This window comes from Suillus subalutaceus (assembly GCF_016647625.1).
Source record: "Suillus subalutaceus strain FC151 chromosome Unknown DFJ58scaffold_45, whole genome shotgun sequence".
Taxonomy (NCBI): domain Eukaryota; kingdom Fungi; phylum Basidiomycota; class Agaricomycetes; order Boletales; family Suillaceae; genus Suillus; species Suillus subalutaceus.
Genome location: NW_024540294.1, coordinates 192,977 through 210,206, shown reverse-complemented (window position 1 = coordinate 210,206; position 17,230 = coordinate 192,977). Strand labels below are relative to the sequence as shown.

Here is a 17,230-nt window from a genome sequence, read left to right as displayed (position 1 = left end):
ATATGAGCAACGTAATGCAAATTAGTTGTAAGGCAAGTATCGTAAAACGGCTCCAAACGAAGGCTATCCTAGCTAGCCCAGCATGCGGAATCGGATAATAGTTCGTCGACCCAGTAAAATACTGTGTGAGTCATCGGGAACAATCGCTACTTCCAGTTCCCCAAACACCGACTTCATGTAAGGAACATGTGATGACGAAGTATCACTTTCTGAGGGTATAGAAGTGTTGGTATCCTTCGAGTCCGTTGTCTTGGGTAAAGGACGTAGTGGGATGGTCAGCTCTAAGGCACATTTGTATCGCACGATCACCCCTCCGGTCTTGATTCTAAAACCTTCTGTTGGCCTACAGGGTAGGCGACTTCAGCCGTCCGACCGTAGCTCACAGCTAAAAACACTTACTTAAATTCCGTGAGGAGGGTACTATCGAGCTCCCTGACAGTGGAGATAGCTTCTTTTTTCATCTCTTCCTCCTGAATGTGCTCAGGACCAGACTTGCCTTGGACATGATCCTGGTATCCCCGCTGGCCGGTCACCGTCGAATATTCGCCGTCGAACGCAAACAACACGGGATCGAGCCTCAACAACGCTTTCTCACCTGCTGTCTGTAGCTTCACGCGCAAGTACAAGATCTGTGCTTCCAAGAACCGCTCCAGCATTGTGCGAAACTCTGACAACAACACGCTGCGGTTTTGAAAGACAGGAAAGGGCGAAATGTCCATGGAAGAAGTCTGCTCCACTGGATCTTCCAAGTCTAGGATGGCTCCGGCAGTCGATCGTTTTGCTCTTGCGTCGTCACGAGCACGCATGCGGCAAACTCTACAGCATTTCCACCTGTATTCGGTCACAGGCAACAGCCTTGTGTGACAACGAGGAACAGCGCAGACGCGCGAGCCTTCCGCTGGTGTCACCTCGTCGGTTTGTTCCTGCATCTGTGGTCAGCGGTGCAAGGTTAAACAGGAACCCTTAATGTGTCCTACCTCCGGAAACGGTGCAGGATGATTACGAACGAGAGCAGATTCATGAGTGCCTATCCGAGCTAAAATTACATATGGTTAGCTTAGGTGATTTTAGATGTGACAATTATACTCACAGAAGTCCTCCATACGACGACGTGCTTTCTCCATACGAATCTTCTGGTACTTCCGTTGGTATCTCCGACAGGAATCACAGATCTTCCAGCGGTAATCCGGAGGCAATACGATGTTACAGCGCTTGATCCCGCACACTCGCGCATTGGCGCCGCTAGGAAGTCGAGAAGCAAGGACAGGGATGCGAATCTTGATCGTGGAAGTGTCTTTGGCACCAGGGTCCGAATCGACGTCTTCGTCTTCCGAGAAGAGATCTGTCAAGTCGCTGTCCCATCCGGAGACGTAAACCTTGTTAATTTCAGGTTCCCCGCCAGCGTCTCTACCACACTCTGCAATGAGTGTACTAGAAGTACTCGCGACTTCCGCGGAATTAATGACGACTTGTCCGTCAGGAAGCTCCGACAATGGCAGAACATTGTCTACAGCATCAAGGACTGCTCCTTGTGAGTGCGAAGCTAATACTTCTGGCTCACTGCTTGTCGCAACTCGATCCACCACGATTGTCTCTAGTGTATCGTGTGACGGAGGCCCAACGCCATGCATGGCCTCAGCAGAATTCGAGGCACCCTCATGTGTACCTTCCGCCGGCAAAACAGGCTCTGCAGTTGCACTTGCAGCAATAGCGGCCTGCTGACGCTCTTTCCAGCGCTTTAAGCTGCAGTTATAGCACCTCTGCCATGTAGCTGACGGAGACACGGTTCCTCCGCACCCAAGCGTTTCACAGGTGCGCTGTAAGGATCCTTAGTCTAACACATATTGTACAGTAATTGAACACCACTGACTTGGACTGGCTGAGGGCTTGGAGAACGAGCCGTAGTGTTGAGGACCAAGGGTGAAAGCCGTGAAGGCGCATGTTCCAAGACAGCACCTGGAGGTGGGACATCATCACCAACAATTTTCGATACCGAGTCGACAGAATCCTGTGCTGCAAGCTCCTCATCCTACTTGGCAGCTCAGACACAGTGCTGTCGAAAAGAAACTCGCATCTCACTAACCTCAGGATACATCAACTCAAGGTCCAAATCATCATCGTTGCGTGCACCAAGTTCCGCAAACGTTTCCTGCGGGGGCTGTACAAGGGCATCCACCCTCTGCGCAGTATCTATATCCCGCTTCAAATTGCCATGTTTCAACTACATTCCAGACAGAAGAATATAAAAATTACTTTACCTTGACCTTCGAGATAAGCTCACCAGAGGGAAGTTCATCCGTTCTCATGCGCTTCGGAAGGCACTTGGGGGTAGGGGGTGGTGCAGGTTCTCCACGGCCAAACCCCAACCGCAGACACACATCGCAAAAGTTGAAAAACTGGTTGGATGCTAGTTGAGCTCCACAGCCGAAGCGCATGCACACACGCATGGGCGCCACGGGAGCCACGACAGCCTGGTGTCAATCATGGTCAAAGTTCATGTAAGGGAAGAATTTATGAATACTCACAGGGACAGGTGAAGGAGCAACAATTTCTCCACGGGAGTTGAAGAAACACGGGCGGGAAGGGTCGCGGGGTGGTGCGATGATGGATGATGTGGGTGGGAGTAGTGATGGTATGTGCGGATTAATGCGCCTTGTAGGCTTCAGTTTCATGCCCTCTTGCCTCGTTCGACATGCAGAGCAGAGTATGTGGGAGGTCGAAGTGATTCTTGGTCCTTCTACGGTCATTTGGCACGAAGATACATGAAAAGGACTGTCCCTAGTAGCATAGTCAGGATGACGCCAAAAATTCAATCCAATCCAATAACCCCGCAGGCACTCAAACGCAAAACTCACAGCTTGTCCAAGGGTCATCGCATCTTGGTTTGCAAAGGGAGTATGTCCGGGTGAAGGAATACCTCGGGCTCTGAGCGGTATCTGGCAGTCATCACAAACTATCCATGGAAAATCTTGTGGTAAAACGAAACCACACTGATGACATATCCGGACGCGAGGTTTTGACGCTTGTGAGGGGACAAAAGCGGGGGCAGCAGGAATTCTTATGTGATTCGCTGTGGGGTCTTCGTTTAGCAACATGCCTCAGTCTATATTGTACGGCCACGCAAAATCACTGGCAGGGTCTGCCATGCGTCAGCATCTTAAAAATAACTATAGGACATCAATTTTTGGACACATACTCAGTATAGATCATGCATATCAGAAACTTTAGAGACTACACCGGTGGGTGTTGGGGAAAAACAAGGCTTGTCTGTTAAAAACGGAGCTGCAACAAGCCAGGGTCAGGCGATGACCAAATTGAAAATTGCAAAAAAAAAATATCTAAGTTCGTCGGGACTATACCATTCGAACCGAATATTGGATCCTCGCGGCGGCCTATAGCCTTCTATAGCTGGGGCGGCGTAGCAGTACATAATTAATTGCTATCAAAAATGCCTCCCGGCCGCATTAAGATTATAGGAGGAACGACTGTGACCATCAAGGGAGACTGATCACGGCGAACCGAGTAGTACTCGGTACCGACCTCTCTCTTCGTATCATAGTACTCCAAAGTCACAACTTCAAGGCTCGCTTTGCTCCTTCAAGTTCTCTGTTCTCCCCGGGCTTCGGCAAATATTGAAACACAAATGACGCACAAAAATCGTACGGATGGATTGCCTATATGTAGTACCTTGTGAGTTGAAGCCGTGGCTGGTGCGGAGAAGGTGAGTATCGCATGTATTTTTCACTGTACGCTGTCGATGACAGAGTTTTTAGATATTCTCGTGAAGGTGGATATGATATGGGTATAAAACATATGTTGGACTGCTTCACGCTATCTCAATATCATATCCACCTTCACATGTAGAGTTCCATTACAGTCCAGGTACATCGTATTCATCCTACAACAAGTCAGTTCAGGTCATTGCAACAGGAAATAAGTAAGAGAATAAATGCTCGTTTTCAGGTATACCCAAAAGAGAGTGACAAAAGCTAATGGTATGGCCAATCTGCGGCATAACCGGCAGGGGAAAGAGGAGCCATCAAAAACTATTGACTTGGAATGAAACGGAACCTACTTCTTAGGTGCAAGGGGTCGCGTACACCGTGCTTCAGATTGATTATACGGCAATCATAGATCCTGAGGTGGGGTTGCGCCAAGCACGGCAGCTTCCAGATGCGCTGGCGAGCTATGCCGCAAAAGACTTAATTCGATGCGCTACCCCTTCCCCGGGCCAAGCGAACTAGGCTCGCCATTAGTCGAAGAAAGACCGTGCTGTAAGGATGAACCCCTTCAAATGAGCAAGATACGATTATAAACCCTGCTACTTTACACCAAATCGCTCTGGCCAAGGGTAGCACAGATATCCTACTGTAGTATTTTATTCAATCCGATCAAAAACATCACGACCGAATACTACGACTCGGTACCAACCGTCTCTCTCTTCGACTTGTCATAGCACTCCTAAAGTCACACTCGCCAAAAACCCGGGTATACATTGCTCCTCATTCACCCAGAATCGCATCAGTTGCGGGAGATCTTGCGGACCGCCTTCGCCTTGCGCAATGAGTTGCATCCTCGCTCCTTCTCCGCTTTCGCCGGGCTTCGTCGAAGGCTGGAACACGAATGACGCAGAAAGATCGTAGATCGACGTCACGCGGACTTGCCCATTGGGGTAAAACGCGAGCTTGAGTCCGAGCATGGACGCTATGGCTTCTCGGAACTCAGCGCTCTTTGCGGTGAACACCTAACGAACCGCCCGTCAATTACTGTAAAGAACCGTACGGAAGATACACGCACCTGCTGCAAGCGCAAGAGTCTCTTCTCTTTCTGCTTCACCACTTCCTCGAGCTCCTTCTTTTCCTTATCGAGCACCTCCCAACTTTCCCTGGGAACCAAATCATCGCGCGGAACCCCGCCATTGGCTACCACCGCTCCGCTGCTCTCAAGCTCACGCAGGCGCTTGATGAGCGCTTCATTTTCGCCCTTCAGACGGTCCATCACCGACTGTCGTAGATCAGTCCACTGCTGCGCCGGATTGTCGCGCAGAGACAGCACACGCATGCCTGGTGGAACGTGGTTCCCCGCACCGATTTCGCCACGGAGCTCAAAGAGTGTTTGTTCGAGCGTCTCGATCTTGTCTTCTTGCTGCGTCAGATTTTTTTGCGCTTCTTGTAGACCTGTATGGCATTGAGTGAGGAATGAGATAAATATGTTTCTATGGAGTGATACCTTTCGTTGCTTCGTCTGCTGCAGCTTTCTGTGCGTCGATTTCCCGAACGAGATCCTTGCGTGTGCGTTTCGGCCCTCCTATGGCATTGTCAGCCTGGGCGACATCCAGTGCGCTCTGTAACCGAGAATTTTCAGACTTGTAATCAGTTATAGACTGTTCAAGATGCTGGATCCGCTGCTGAGAAAGGCTGTCCACAGCTGGTGACTCGCGTGCAGCTGACTCCTCAGCAGTGAAGCTGGCCTGAAATAGGTAATAAGCTATTAAGACACCAGTTCAGGGCGCAAACACGTACGACGAGGGCCTGGAGGAATCTGGCTTCTCGTTCTGCTAGCTGAGCTCGTTGTTCTCGTCTTAATACCTTTTCTTTCAGTGTTTGCACCTCTGCTTGCAGGGCGTCCGCAGCCTCCCGAGCTTCAAACGCTATCTTATCAATGTTAGATAGCTCGGCCTCGCGGCGACGAAGGAGTGCTGTGTTTTGCGCCATGCTCCTCCATTAGACGCGCATTCTCCAGACGTAATGCTGACAGATTTTGCACCAAGGAGATGGAAGTTTGTGATGATGTATTTGATTCGCTGGTTTTGCTCGCCCTAGAATACATAAATTAGCTTTCGAGTGGGGAGATTGGGTCGAGACTTACCAATCTTTCCGTTCTTGTCGAGCAGCGTCGACTTGAGCCTCTAGCTTGGCAACTTTTTCTCGAAGCCCTTCCATGATAGCCACCTTGCCTTCCAAAGTACGTTTCTCTTCTCGAAGGACTTCTACGCTGGCGTGCCGGTCTTTGTACCGTGCAAGTTCAGTGGTGAGTTTAGCGTTGATCGACTCGAGAGAACGGAGGTATCCTGCTTGTCGCTGCAGTTCGTCTCGCACAACACTCCAATTCTCGTTTTCATCAGAACTTCTCGCAGAAGAATTCGGTGGCAGCATGAGCGTCGTCCAACTGTTGTTGTAAATTCTGGACTGCAGTGCATCGTTCCTCTGCGATAGATCTAAGGTCTGCAACTTCTTTCTCCAACGCTGCGTTTTGGCGAGCGAGAACTGAAGACTGCGACTTGTAAGAAGCGAGTGATTGTGAGTGGCTGCGAGAAAGGTTCGAGTGTTCGTCCTCGAGTTCCGCAAGGTTCTCTCGAACGGCAGCGAGAGAACTGCGTAGTTGTCGAAGTTCTAAATCTGCCTTGCGCTACAGAACAGTTGTGAGCTCCGACAGCATGCATCCTCGCGTGACGCACCTTTTCCTCTTCTCTTTCCGACTGCTCCTGCAATTTTTCCTCACGCTCCTTCTCCTCTCTCTCCGCAAACCACCTTCTATCTCTTTCCAGCCTCTCAATGGTAATATCCTTTTCACGGAGTTTGGCCTCGAGCTCGGTTTTACTGGCTTGTGCGGCGAGCAGTTGGCGTTCAAGAGAGGCGTGCGCTACATGGGAGGTGAACGCATTAGAGCGTTGCTGGCGCTTTGCAGTCGAATGTTGTGGGTCTGCAATTTGTTTGAGGTCAGGTTTCTCTGGACATGAGCATCCCGAAGGCGTGTCTCTTCAGCAGGAGGGCCAGTGAACTCACCCCGTTCGAGTTCTGCCATTAAGGAGTCACGTTTAGTGGTAGCCGAACGCGAGGACAGTAGTGGACCCTTGGTGGTAGGCTTTGAGAACGTTGAACTGCCATTGAACATCGTCGGCGTCGCTATGAACGCTTATAATTACTGTAAACAGAAACGATCGAACTCTTTGTTTGCACAGCCACCTTGTCGAAGTTTGGTTTTAATTTCCATCAGTTAGCCTTCGAAACCAGTTGGCAAGACTCAAGAGCTAGGCTCCACCTTTAACTTGACGCTAACATTCAATAGTAGGCTCTGCTCATCATGAATTCAAGCGAATCCGAAGCAGGCGACGAATATTATGATGAACTCGATTCCGGCGACAAGCGCTCGAAGAACGATGACGGCGGCTACATACTTAAGAATGTCCTCAAGCTTCCCCGTGCCACAACCTACACGACACAGGCACTCTACGGTATGCCTCTTACTTGTTGTGTTCTGTGTATGGATCCCCGTCAACTCCGTTGCAGAGCAGATTATTGGTGGCGACGTTAACCTAGAACCAGAGTATCAAAGAGGTTCGTGAAGTCTTTCCTGCAATTCAAGTCTAAATGACTAGAGCTATATTCTCTCAGACGTTGTCTGGCCAGAATCGAAGCAAGTGGGCCTTATTGACTCTATACTTCGCAATTTTTATATTCCTCCTGTGATCTTCGGTGAGCATGATACCATAGCAAATCATGTGGCGCACCACTCATTCCCCCGTCCATTCATCCTGTAGTTTCGAATCAGCACCCAGATGGCTCAGAATCCAAGACGTGCATCGACGGAAAGCAACGGCTCACGTCAATACAACGGTACATGTTCTCGACTACTTGTCTTACTGAACGACTGACCATCATTTTCTCTTTTCCGCCACAGGTTCATGGATGGACAGGTCGGTCATATTTATCTGTTCTGTGCAATCCAGCTTACAGACTTCTTAGATTCATCGTTAGTAATTCTTCTTCTTTTGCTTTCACTCCTAATCGCAATAAACACTCGGCAGACAAAGACCCGTAAGTGAAAACAATCCAACGTCGATTATCTGGTTTCTATTAATATTACACGATATAGACAAACTGGTGACAAGTACTGGTACAAGCCGACTACTTCCAACCAAACCGGACGGTCCCCGGGCTACATCCTGCCTGTCAAATATCAACGACTGTTTGCAAATAAGCAGATCGTATGTATAGAATTTCAAGACCTTCCTGACTTCGAAGAACGCGAAATCTTCCAGGTGGGTCTTCAACATATTCTGTAACTTTGTCGCTGATCCAAGTACAGAGAGTACAACTCGGAATGGCCCTCACCCCTGCGGGTCAGTGCATACTTGACTTACACTTGCATTTGGCTCACCCTCTTCTTAGAGAAATTGCAGGTGACTAATGCCCCCATGGCTAGCTTCGTACGACAGCTAGAAGGAGAGTATTTCGGAGCGGACAAGCCTCTGGGTGGCGACGCCCTAGATTGGGACCGCTCACGCGGTGGGGACTTCCGGTGTATCGCTCAGGCGCTCTACTGCATTTCAAAGTACCCTTCCCTCCAGTCCGTGGGTACCGTCCTGCAGATAGAGAAATGGCTGCAAAACCCCACCCGACGGACTAAAAGCAAAAAGAAAGCAAGTGATGATGACGAAGACCTCACAAAAGATGAACTCTACCTCTCATGCATCCACGACACGTTCCGCGTTTTCTCGCAGCTAGTCAGCGACCCTGATCTGTCCCCTATATTCCTACAATCCGGCTGGCGCGTCGCGCCCGTTGAGTTTATCACCATATGTCTCTTGATCTCCGTGGAGAAAGATAAGCTACAATTACGTGCGCTCGCAGAGAAGCTCGGGCGCATGCGGGAGGTGGTGCGCGAAGAACACGTAGATATCCGAATGAATGGTCGTGTCGCTAAGACATTGCTTGACTTCGTCAAGGGGACTGGCAATCAGGTGCAAAGCACCTCTGGGAAGAAGCGGAAGCTGGAGGAGGAAGATGTGGTCATACCACCGAGCAAACAGCGAAAACCGACTGAGGCCTTGCCAGTACTGTCTCCCACTGTGGGCTCCCACAACCAAATTCACTTTGTCAATCCTTCTGTGCTTAGCGCTCCCACTCCTCTACCGCCGCCGCCACGTCCAACAGCCATTCCTGATAGACTGGCAGCCCTCCGCGATGCTCAGAAGTCTATCTCAAATCCTTCGCCTCCACGCATCCCGCCAACTGCACCCGCTGCTCTACGGAATGCTGGATCAAGTAGATAGGAGCGTTGTATGTTTGCTCTATACACTCGCGGAACTTGAGGTATATTACTACTCGCTATCGTTGCAGATCTGTATCGTATCAGTATTTTCAAGTTGTGTCAATTATCCGGTGAAGGTATCGATGTTGGATAAAGATACTAGCGTTGGTGAATAACACGGACCTCGGGTGGCCGTGCAGGAGGTAGCCCATATGCACACGTGGCACCACGTTTGGACTATGGGATTTTTGATATGATATTAATAAGGACTGTCACGGCTTCCGGCTGGGTGGCGTCTGCCAGCACATTGTCTTAGAAACAATATCTGCAGACTATCACATACCGTCTTCCCAGCTTTAGAGTGGGCGGATCCAACATGGCAACATTTTGTCAACACAGGGGTACGCCTGACAGCAGTATTAGGTCAGCAACTATCGGACATGGCAGACGCATGCCGCACTAGCTAAGCAAGATCCTGCATACGATATGGCAACACGATATTCTACCTTGTCCCTGAAGCTTGAAGCTTGAAGCGCTAGGATATATGATATTGCTAACGACGACGGGTGATTCGTTTCCGTGCTTGGCGGACGCCGCGTGATGCGTTTTAGCCTGGCGGCCCTAGGTCGTGCTGGATATTCAATGCTGGTCTGGATCTGTATCATATGCAGTTCTCGCACGTATCTGCAAAGGATGTTCTTGTGGATCCAGATGGACATCAGGCTTCTCCCAAAGTTATCAACTTCCGCTTCTTCTTTCCGTACAAGATCGGTCTACTAAGTTATAGATGTCCTTCCGCGAGACCGTCTGACTGGCCGAACGGGGATTCAAGCCCTTTGATGCTTGCAAAGAACATGCGAATATTACCAAGGTTCTCATCCGTTCTCTGACCAGCATGGTGCGTCCTTCTCTGCGTGCTAAAATTCCACTATCGTGGGCTCGGAAACTGGTTTTGCTCACCGTAAACTCTCAACTCTTGCTCCTACAGCGGATTTACTCATCATTTGACCGGCGTGCTATTTATGCATCTGCTCCTCGGCGTGTCTCTTCCCCTTAGTTTAACCGCGATAAGAGATATGCCTGCTGAATCGGGTTGAATGTACCATGCCTGGCCATGCAAACAGATTCATAAGTCCCTGTGCAGATGGGGCACAGGCTCTGGCAGGTCGGCATGATTGGAAATATTTGCTCAGAATCCTCCGAGCACAAGAGACATTTGCCCTTATCATTCAAGACCCATGCGAATCTGCTCCCGAAGCAATTTAAGGGGGTTACAAGCCTGAGTCTTAAGGACTTGAAGTTTCATTCCTGACATCTCTTTCTCCTGTTGCTGTTTGGATACCAGCTGTGGTCATGGTCGACTTTCAAGATGAGCGGTACAGCCCAACCGGTTTCGAGAAGAGTGATATCAAGGTTCAAGGTAAGTTGGTACACCACCTCTCCTTCCAATGCTTACCTGAGTTTATAACAGAGGTCCTCGAGAACATCGCTGACTTTGACGATCCGAACATAGATCGTGACGGTGCTATCGTCGGAGCCCTTGGTGAACCTCACTTGTAAATTTTAGTCATAGTGCACAACCTCATGATTTCTGTAGAGGATGATTCCCCATATCCAGAGGTCCGCAGTGCTGTAGCTAACACGGATGACCCGTCTATCCCTTGCAGCTCGTTCCGCGCTTGGGTCATAGGTATGTTGATTTTTTTCTGTTGACAGAGATGTTCGATGCTGATGGGCATGACCGACAGGCCTCTCATGGGCCATTGTGGTCGCGGGCCTGAATCAATTCTTTTACTTTCGCTACCCATCCGTGACCATCACGAGTATCGCGGCACAATTGCTTTGTTTCCCCGTGGGTCGCGCCTGGGCAAAGGTAAGCCAGTTGAGTCCGAGATGTTTTTCATTTGATTTTTGATTTATTTTTTGCAATCATTCACAATGAACCGCATTCGGACTGAATAGGTCATACCGAATGTCCGCATCTTCGGTGTTAAGTTGAATCCTGGACCATTTTCAATTAAAGAACATGTCTTGGTTACTATCATGGCCACCGTGGGTGGATATTGTGCGTGTTGTGATCATGTTGTTTCCGCTGTACGATTAACTAAGAGTATTCAGCTGCCTATGCTGTACGTCTATCAGCTGTGAACTTGCCAGGAAGTACTCACATGATGTCGCCTTCAGACTGATATCGTTGCGGTCCAACGAGTCTATTATGGACAAAGATACAGTTTTGTTTGTGAGTCCCTGAACAAGTATTATGAACCTTACTCACGGAATGTGCGACTTCCCCTACCCATTGTCCATGATCCCTTCTCGATCAATATGCTTACGTGGGTAGACCAATGGATGGTGGTTATGTCCACTCAGCTCATTGGTTTTTCAATTGGTGGTATCTTGCGGCGATTCCTCGTTCAGCCTCCCTCAATGAGTACGATTTTAGCTTTCTTCCCACCTTCAATCCGTAACTCACACCTTGGCACAGTATGGCCCGCCAACCTCGTGACGTGTGCTCTCTTCAACACCCTCCATTCGCAGACATATGCAGGTATAGGTACCCGCGGAGGAATCTCACGTGAACGCTTCTTCCTTTATGCATGGATGTGTGGTGTCATATGGTACTTTGTACCTGGGTACCTCTTCCAGGGCCTATCTTACTTCTCATGGGTATGCTGGATTGCACCAGACAACATCGTGGTCAATCAGATGTTTGGATATGTGAGCGGATTGGGAATGAGCATGGTCACATTCGACTGGGCTCAGATTACTTACATTGGTAGGTTTTGAGCATATCGTCATGAATTGTGTTTTAACTATTAACCCAGGTAGTCCGCTTGGTAAGTCACTAGACATTCTTTGTCGAGGAGAGGCTCAAGTTATGATCCACTACTTTTCACAAAGCCACACCATGTACGCGGAAAAGACTTCCCGTCAGTTCGGACCTGATTATTTCTTTGCATAGGGTGGGCCGAGGCAAATATTGCAGTTGGCTTCACATTCTTCTTCTGTAAGCATTCTTGCTTCGCAGTGTCATTTTCTTTGCTAAAAGATATCTAGGGCTCGTTGTCCCTGTGCTGTACTACACCAACACCTGGTACAGCAAATACATGCCGTATGAGTTATTTCATTGCGTCCCCAGTGCACCTTGATAACATTGTCCACCGCTGTTAGAGTTTCCTCGAGGACATCGTTTGACAACACTGGCGCCTCATACAATATCACCCGTATCATCAATTCGGATGCCTCTCTTAATTTGACGGAATATGAGCAATATAGTCCTCTGTTCCTCTCGTGCGCTATTGTTACCATCTATTTCTTGTATTGCACCTTATGTATCCTGATCCAGGACGACTTTCGCTTTGTCCTACGGCCTGTCATTCGCCTCTATCACAGCAACGCTCACGCATGCCTTCCTGTTCTTTCGGAAACAAATATGGATCCAGAGCAGACGCTCGATGCACGAGCAGCCCGACATCCACGCCAGGCTCATGTCCAAGTACAAACAAGTGCCAGAATGGTGGTACATGATTGTTTTTGGTGTGTCATACCTTTGAAAGTTTCCGATCACCCCGCTGATCAGTATGCAGTGATCATGTTTGTAATTGGTGTCATTGCCATTGAACTGTGGCACACTGAGTTCCCAGTTTGGGCTTTCGTCCTGTCCTTGACTATCGGTGATTCACTTGTGTCAGATATTATGGGGATTGAAAGACTGATCGGCTTCCGCAGCATTCTTTTACATCATCCCCATCGGAATGATCCAGGCCATCACCAACCAACAAGTTGGACTGAAGTGCGTGAAGGTCATTGGTAGTAAATACGCTCTTCTGACGAAGCTGACATCAATAGCGTTATCACTGAACTAGTCGTTGGATATGCCCTTCCTGGCAGGTGAGTCGCGAGGTCGCCGTGCCTTTGACAACCCAGCTAATAAATCGCATCAGACCCATTGCAATGATGATGGTAAGAATGTTATGTTTACGATATCGTGAAGAGAAGTAACACTTTGTCCGCTCAGTTCAAGACATGGGGATACATCACCATGTACCAAGGTTAGCTTTCCCACTTCGTCAATTCACGTCTCTAACTGGAAGGTCTGCAGCTCTCACCTTTACTTCTGACTTCAAGCTTGGTCACTACATGAAGATTCCTCCACGGGCTATGTTCTGGGGTCAATGGTTTCCATCTTCTTATCATCGCGCACCTCACTGAATGCCGTACAGGTCAAGTCGTAGCTGCTGCCATCGCAGGAACTGTACAGCTCGGTGTGCAAGCATGGATGTTTTCCAACATTCCAGACATGTGCAGTACCACTCAGAAAGACGGATTCATCTGCCCCAACACAGAAGTCTTCGGAACCGCCAGCTTTATCTGGGGGGTCATTGGTCCACAGAGACAGTTCTCGTTAGGCCAGGTCTATCACGGTGAGCACTTCTTGAGCACGTTAAATTTATATAGACCTAAAGATTCTGCACCAAGGGCTTGTATATTTCTTCCTTATCGGCGCGATCTGCCCGGCCGTCGCATGGTTGATTTCGTTGAAGTGGCCAAATAGCTTCATTCGCTATGTCAAGTATGTCTTCTCTTATCCGCCAAGGAACACTTCTCACGAGGTCACACGAATACAGCTTTCCCGTTATCTTCAGCGGTATGGGGGCCATTCCCCCAGCCAGTGCGGTGAACTACGTTCCATGGGCAATTGTTGGATTCATTTTCCAATATGTTATCCGGCGTAGACATTTCTCTTGGTGGACGAAGTACAATTGTAAGTGGTCCCCCTGGTCTCGTGTTACCTTTCGCCGAAACAGACTTTTTACCAGATGTCCTTTCGGCTGCCATGGACTCTGGTTTGGGCATATCCATTATCTTGATCTTCTTCTGCCTCCAATACCCCAAAAACGGCACAATTGGACTGAACACTGTTCAGTCGTGGTGGGGCAATACTGTTTATTTGGACACGGCTGATGGAAAGTCTCTGCCGTTCTTGACGTTACAGGAAGGTTCTACTTTCGGGTGAGTAGCCGTGTTCATTGTATCTTTCAGCGGTGGTCTTACGGGCGCGTTACAGTCCGACGACGTGGTAATTATTAGTATGACGATGTAACACGAGATCTATGTATCATATGCATATGATATAAGTATAGATTCTTGACGGACTGAATGATACAAAGGGTTGAAATAATCGCTGGTCTTTGTACGTAGTGATCTGCGCAGTTCAAAGTTCTTATCTGCACTGTGCAGGAGCGTCAACATAACGTGATTTCACTCCTCTAAGAGAATCATTCTCTTTCCAAGTTGGCGTTCTTGCCATGTTTCCCTTCTCGAATAGAATTTTTGTATAACTGGTGCGCATTTCACTTACTTTCGTGTATCTATAATCACCACCTCCCAAAGCGACTGAAGCATGATACCAGGTGTAAGAATGTCCGAGTCATCCTGCCGAACTGATATGAATTCCGAAGGCGTTCCGTGTGTCTCATCGATGCGAAAAAAATACGCAGATTTATCTCCTCCTCGTGCACTCAAGTTTTGACACAGCACATCATTTTCTGTTCCTTTATTTCAATGACCTTTCAAGTACTGCACTTACAAACACGTAATGGGTGCGGGAAATACTTAATCTCCATTCACCCTTTGTTTCTTTCCACTCTATTCTCCCTTTCACACCCGTACCTATAAAAGATGGCCTGTATCATAGCTATAGTACGTTGTCGAATTCTATCACACTCCAGACTATAGCTAAGGTTTTTGCTGACTGTAAGCATCAAACCTTACGGGTGTTTTTCGGAATGTATCAACCCTAACCCAACCGTGTCTAGCTATATAGGGATCACAAGAAATTTTGGCTTTGACAGACTCTTCCACTCGGAGCATTAAGTCAAAGATCAGATTATAGTAAACTGGTGTTTCCTGTTGACATCGTCAAGCTGATCTCTCTGCGTTCGTGGGCGTCCTTTCGGAGCCCCTTCCTAGTCAGAACAGTAAATCTGATGTCGCGCAATCGCGGGTGGCGCGGAAGACGGAATTATAACGAAAACCAAGATGATCACTACCACAGACACGGTGGCTCCAGCTACAGCTCTCATAGCAGCTCGCATGGGCAGCCGCACGGATACGACTACCACTCGAATGGATACTATGCAGATGCTCAACCAAGTCAGGGATATAACTACTGGCGCGACAATGACCAGTATCACGCCCAAAACCACCGCCAGTCCCCCGTCAACTACACTCGCAGTCATGAACATGCGAATGACCACTATCACGATGAGCGTTCTTACAGGAGACGGCAGAGCCGACGAAGCAGCAGTCCGCAGAGAAAATACCATTCACGTGCTGATTCGCCAACCCCATATATTACTTCGCCTTCGTTTCGTCGAAGAACACCTGACAGTCCCTTTCCTGCCACATATATGAGATCTCCAACACCACCACCTCCCCCTCCACCTGCGGAGCCAGATCCAGCGTATATGGCACTCTCACTTGAGCCATCGCACATCGTTGACGACCCTCGCGCCTCCCGAAAGCTTCTCATACTAGATTTGAATGGCACTCTACTCATTCGATCGCAACATTCACGCGCTCGAGCGTATGGCAGCATTCACTCAGCACCGCGCCTTCGCGCAGTGCAGCCGCGTCCTTACATACCCGCTTTTCGTGCATATCTGTTTGCACCCGAGACTCGAGAATGGCTGGACACCATGGTCTGGTCTTCCGCACAACCTCATAGTGTGGAGGACATGGTCGACAGGATTTTCGGTGATGTCAAAAGCAAGCTCGTCGCAGTCTGGGACCGCGGGAGTTTGGGGCTTACTAAGGAGGACTATCGTAAGTGTTTGGCTATCAGCCTTTGAATGATTTGCGATGTTACGCTTTGCTGATATCATTGGTAGACCGAAAAGCGCTGACGACCAAGGATCTTACAAAGCCCTGGACATTGCTTCCGTTAGGCACCAACCCAGCAGAGATCGCGGTACCATTAGAAGTAGAGTGTGCCGCTGAGCAAGCTGGGTTGACTCCTTCGATTGCACATTCTGCCATGACCACCCTCCTCCTTGACGACTCTCCTCACAAGGCCCGTCTCCAGCCATATAATCACGTCTGTATACCTGAGTATACTTCCTCGTTCAGGGAAAAAGACCTTCGGCAGTTTCACCACGAGAAAACATCTCGAGTGCACAAACCTAGGAAGCGGAAACGGATGGCAAATGAATCCATGCCGGACCAAACCGAGTCGGCAGAGATACTGTTACCCTCCTCAGACCCTGATCCGACTGTAATCGATGCTACCTCCGCTCATGTAGAGCAGTCTTCTATCCTCATTCCACCTGCAGAAAGACCACACATATCATCTCGATCATGTGCTGAGCCCTATGACCCCACCATTCTTGCAGTTATCGGTGTCCTGGACGAGATTAGGAAGCAGAGTAGTGTCGCTGGGTGGATACAGAGCGGCGGTCTTTGGGATATTGTTCCAGTTCCTGAGGCTGAAAGAGAATCCATTATCGCTCCATCAGCCACGGATGCAAGCACTGTCGAGGATCTGCAACTGTCCGCCGACTCTCAGGAAGCGCAATCGCTCACAGTGAAAGAGCTTCAGGCAGCACAAAGACTCGCGACAAAAAAACGAAAACATGCGGAACAAGCAGCATCGTCTCCCGCACAAACCGTTCTTACTGTCGACAAGGAAGCTATCCAGACCGGGAATGATGAGTCTACCACCGCTGATATATCAATTGAGGATCTTCCTGGTGCTGGTGTAGAAGGAGTAGGAATGTGGTTTAGTGATGAGCTGACGCTGTCTTACTGGGTTTGGAGAGGGCGCCGGGCGCTCGACAATTTGGGAATTGAAGCAGATCATGGCGTAACCGGGTAGGGCCGGACCGCAATACTATTAGTCGGCGCTTGCCTTATGTACCATGTCGTCATCAAAGTTGTTCATGCATCTTACATGGTCTGTAAATAAACGTTCGAACCTCGCCGATCGAGTTCGTACTGTCATAGTAAGAAGCGGAACATTAGTCTCTGATGCTAAACTGTCTCTTGCTACAGCTTCAGCAACCAGTCCGCTATGATCTTGGGTTTCATATATTCTTGGCGCTACGATCGTCGATTGCTAGACGTGAATATTAATGACTGTCACAGTGGAGGACAAAGCGTATACGGCGGTTCGTGTCAACTACTTACTGTACCGTTA

General features: G+C 48.9%; 5 protein-coding genes across 5 annotated transcripts; 3 read left to right on the top strand and 2 right to left on the bottom strand.

Annotated features, from left to right (window-relative positions):
• Positions 1–31: 31 nt before the first annotated feature.
• On the bottom strand, positions 32–1,732 carry DFJ58DRAFT_345973 (uncharacterized protein). Its single transcript, XM_041379962.1, has 4 exons — positions 1,091–1,732; positions 978–1,036; positions 400–923; positions 32–343 (listed from the first exon to the last, which is right to left on the bottom strand). Exons 1-4 carry the CDS (start codon positions 1,629–1,631, stop codon positions 73–75), a joined length of 1,395 nt encoding a protein of 464 aa, XP_041244508.1. The 5' UTR covers positions 1,632–1,732; the 3' UTR covers positions 32–72.
• Positions 1,733–4,260: 2,528 nt separating this feature from the next.
• On the bottom strand, positions 4,261–6,932 carry DFJ58DRAFT_785181 (spindle assembly checkpoint component Mad1). Its single transcript, XM_041390014.1, is given in 10 exon segments — positions 4,261–4,440; positions 4,460–4,744; positions 4,798–5,177; positions 5,230–5,470; positions 5,523–5,698; positions 5,730–5,818; positions 5,869–6,129; positions 6,170–6,408; positions 6,458–6,702; positions 6,786–6,932. 10 exon segments carry the CDS (start codon positions 6,892–6,894, stop codon positions 4,414–4,416), a joined length of 2,052 nt encoding a protein of 683 aa, XP_041244507.1. The 5' UTR covers positions 6,895–6,932; the 3' UTR covers positions 4,261–4,413.
• Positions 6,933–6,960: 28 nt separating this feature from the next.
• On the top strand, positions 6,961–9,293 carry DFJ58DRAFT_785179 (uncharacterized protein). The gene is made up of 9 exons (XM_041390013.1): positions 6,961–7,234; positions 7,290–7,337; positions 7,395–7,475; positions 7,541–7,616; positions 7,681–7,700; positions 7,808–7,817; positions 7,876–8,041; positions 8,089–8,122; positions 8,172–9,293. The coding sequence occupies exons 1-9, from the start codon at positions 7,084–7,086 to the stop codon at positions 9,053–9,055; spliced, it is 1,470 nt and encodes a 489-aa protein (XP_041244506.1). The 5' UTR covers positions 6,961–7,083; the 3' UTR covers positions 9,056–9,293.
• Positions 9,294–10,386: 1,093 nt separating this feature from the next.
• Positions 10,387–14,050, top strand: DFJ58DRAFT_659696 (OPT oligopeptide transporter protein-domain-containing protein; the record flags this gene model as incomplete). Its single annotated transcript, XM_041382101.1, has 21 exons — positions 10,387–10,576; positions 10,631–10,723; positions 10,782–10,906; positions 10,996–11,118; positions 11,218–11,272; positions 11,375–11,464; positions 11,519–11,809; positions 11,996–12,040; positions 12,091–12,145; positions 12,205–12,324; positions 12,380–12,570; positions 12,621–12,707; positions 12,763–12,826; positions 12,883–12,924; positions 12,978–12,996; positions 13,052–13,085; positions 13,136–13,204; positions 13,257–13,457; positions 13,513–13,606; positions 13,662–13,798; positions 13,854–14,050. 21 exons carry the CDS (start codon positions 10,387–10,389, stop codon positions 14,048–14,050), a joined length of 2,322 nt encoding a protein of 773 aa, XP_041244505.1.
• A 641-nt stretch (positions 14,051–14,691) lies between these two features.
• Positions 14,692–17,139, top strand: DFJ58DRAFT_702666 (uncharacterized protein). The gene is made up of 3 exons (XM_041383629.1): positions 14,692–14,736; positions 14,861–15,861; positions 15,927–17,139. Exons 2-3 carry the CDS (start codon positions 15,024–15,026, stop codon positions 16,907–16,909), a joined length of 1,821 nt encoding a protein of 606 aa, XP_041244504.1. The 5' UTR covers positions 14,692–14,736; positions 14,861–15,023; the 3' UTR covers positions 16,910–17,139.
• The last annotated feature ends 91 nt before the right edge of the window (positions 17,140–17,230 follow it).

What these genes read in the sequence shown, in the direction of transcription:
- DFJ58DRAFT_345973 (XM_041379962.1), bottom strand. Translation starts at nt 1,631, where the DNA reads ATGCATGGCGTTGGGCCTCCGTCACACGATACACTAGAGACAATCGTG. An exon ending in TCGTCGTATGGAGGACTTCT is followed by an intron (nt 1,037 to 1,090) that starts GTGAGTATAATT and finishes ATGTAATTTTAG; the next exon opens with CTCGGATAGGCACTCATGAA. An exon ending in ACCCTCCTCACGGAATTTAA is followed by an intron (nt 344 to 399) that starts GTAAGTGTTTTT and finishes CCTACCCTGTAG; the next exon opens with GCCAACAGAAGGTTTTAGAA.
- DFJ58DRAFT_785181 (XM_041390014.1), bottom strand. Translation starts at nt 6,894, where the DNA reads ATGTTCAATGGCAGTTCAACGTTCTCAAAGCCTACCACCAAGGGTCCA. An exon ending in GATTCCTCCAGGCCCTCGTC is followed by an intron (nt 5,471 to 5,522) that starts GTACGTGTTTGC and finishes TACCTATTTCAG; the next exon opens with GCCAGCTTCACTGCTGAGGA. An exon ending in GACTCTTGCGCTTGCAGCAG is followed by an intron (nt 4,745 to 4,797) that starts GTGCGTGTATCT and finishes GCGGTTCGTTAG; the next exon opens with GTGTTCACCGCAAAGAGCGC.
- DFJ58DRAFT_785179 (XM_041390013.1), top strand. Translation starts at nt 7,084, where the DNA reads ATGAATTCAAGCGAATCCGAAGCAGGCGACGAATATTATGATGAACTC. An exon ending in AGAACCAGAGTATCAAAGAG is followed by an intron (nt 7,338 to 7,394) that starts GTTCGTGAAGTC and finishes ATATTCTCTCAG; the next exon opens with ACGTTGTCTGGCCAGAATCG. An exon ending in CGGCTCACGTCAATACAACG is followed by an intron (nt 7,617 to 7,680) that starts GTACATGTTCTC and finishes TTTCCGCCACAG; the next exon opens with GTTCATGGATGGACAGGTCG.
- DFJ58DRAFT_702666 (XM_041383629.1), top strand. Translation starts at nt 15,024, where the DNA reads ATGTCGCGCAATCGCGGGTGGCGCGGAAGACGGAATTATAACGAAAAC. An exon ending in GCTTACTAAGGAGGACTATC is followed by an intron (nt 15,862 to 15,926) that starts GTAAGTGTTTGG and finishes TATCATTGGTAG; the next exon opens with ACCGAAAAGCGCTGACGACC.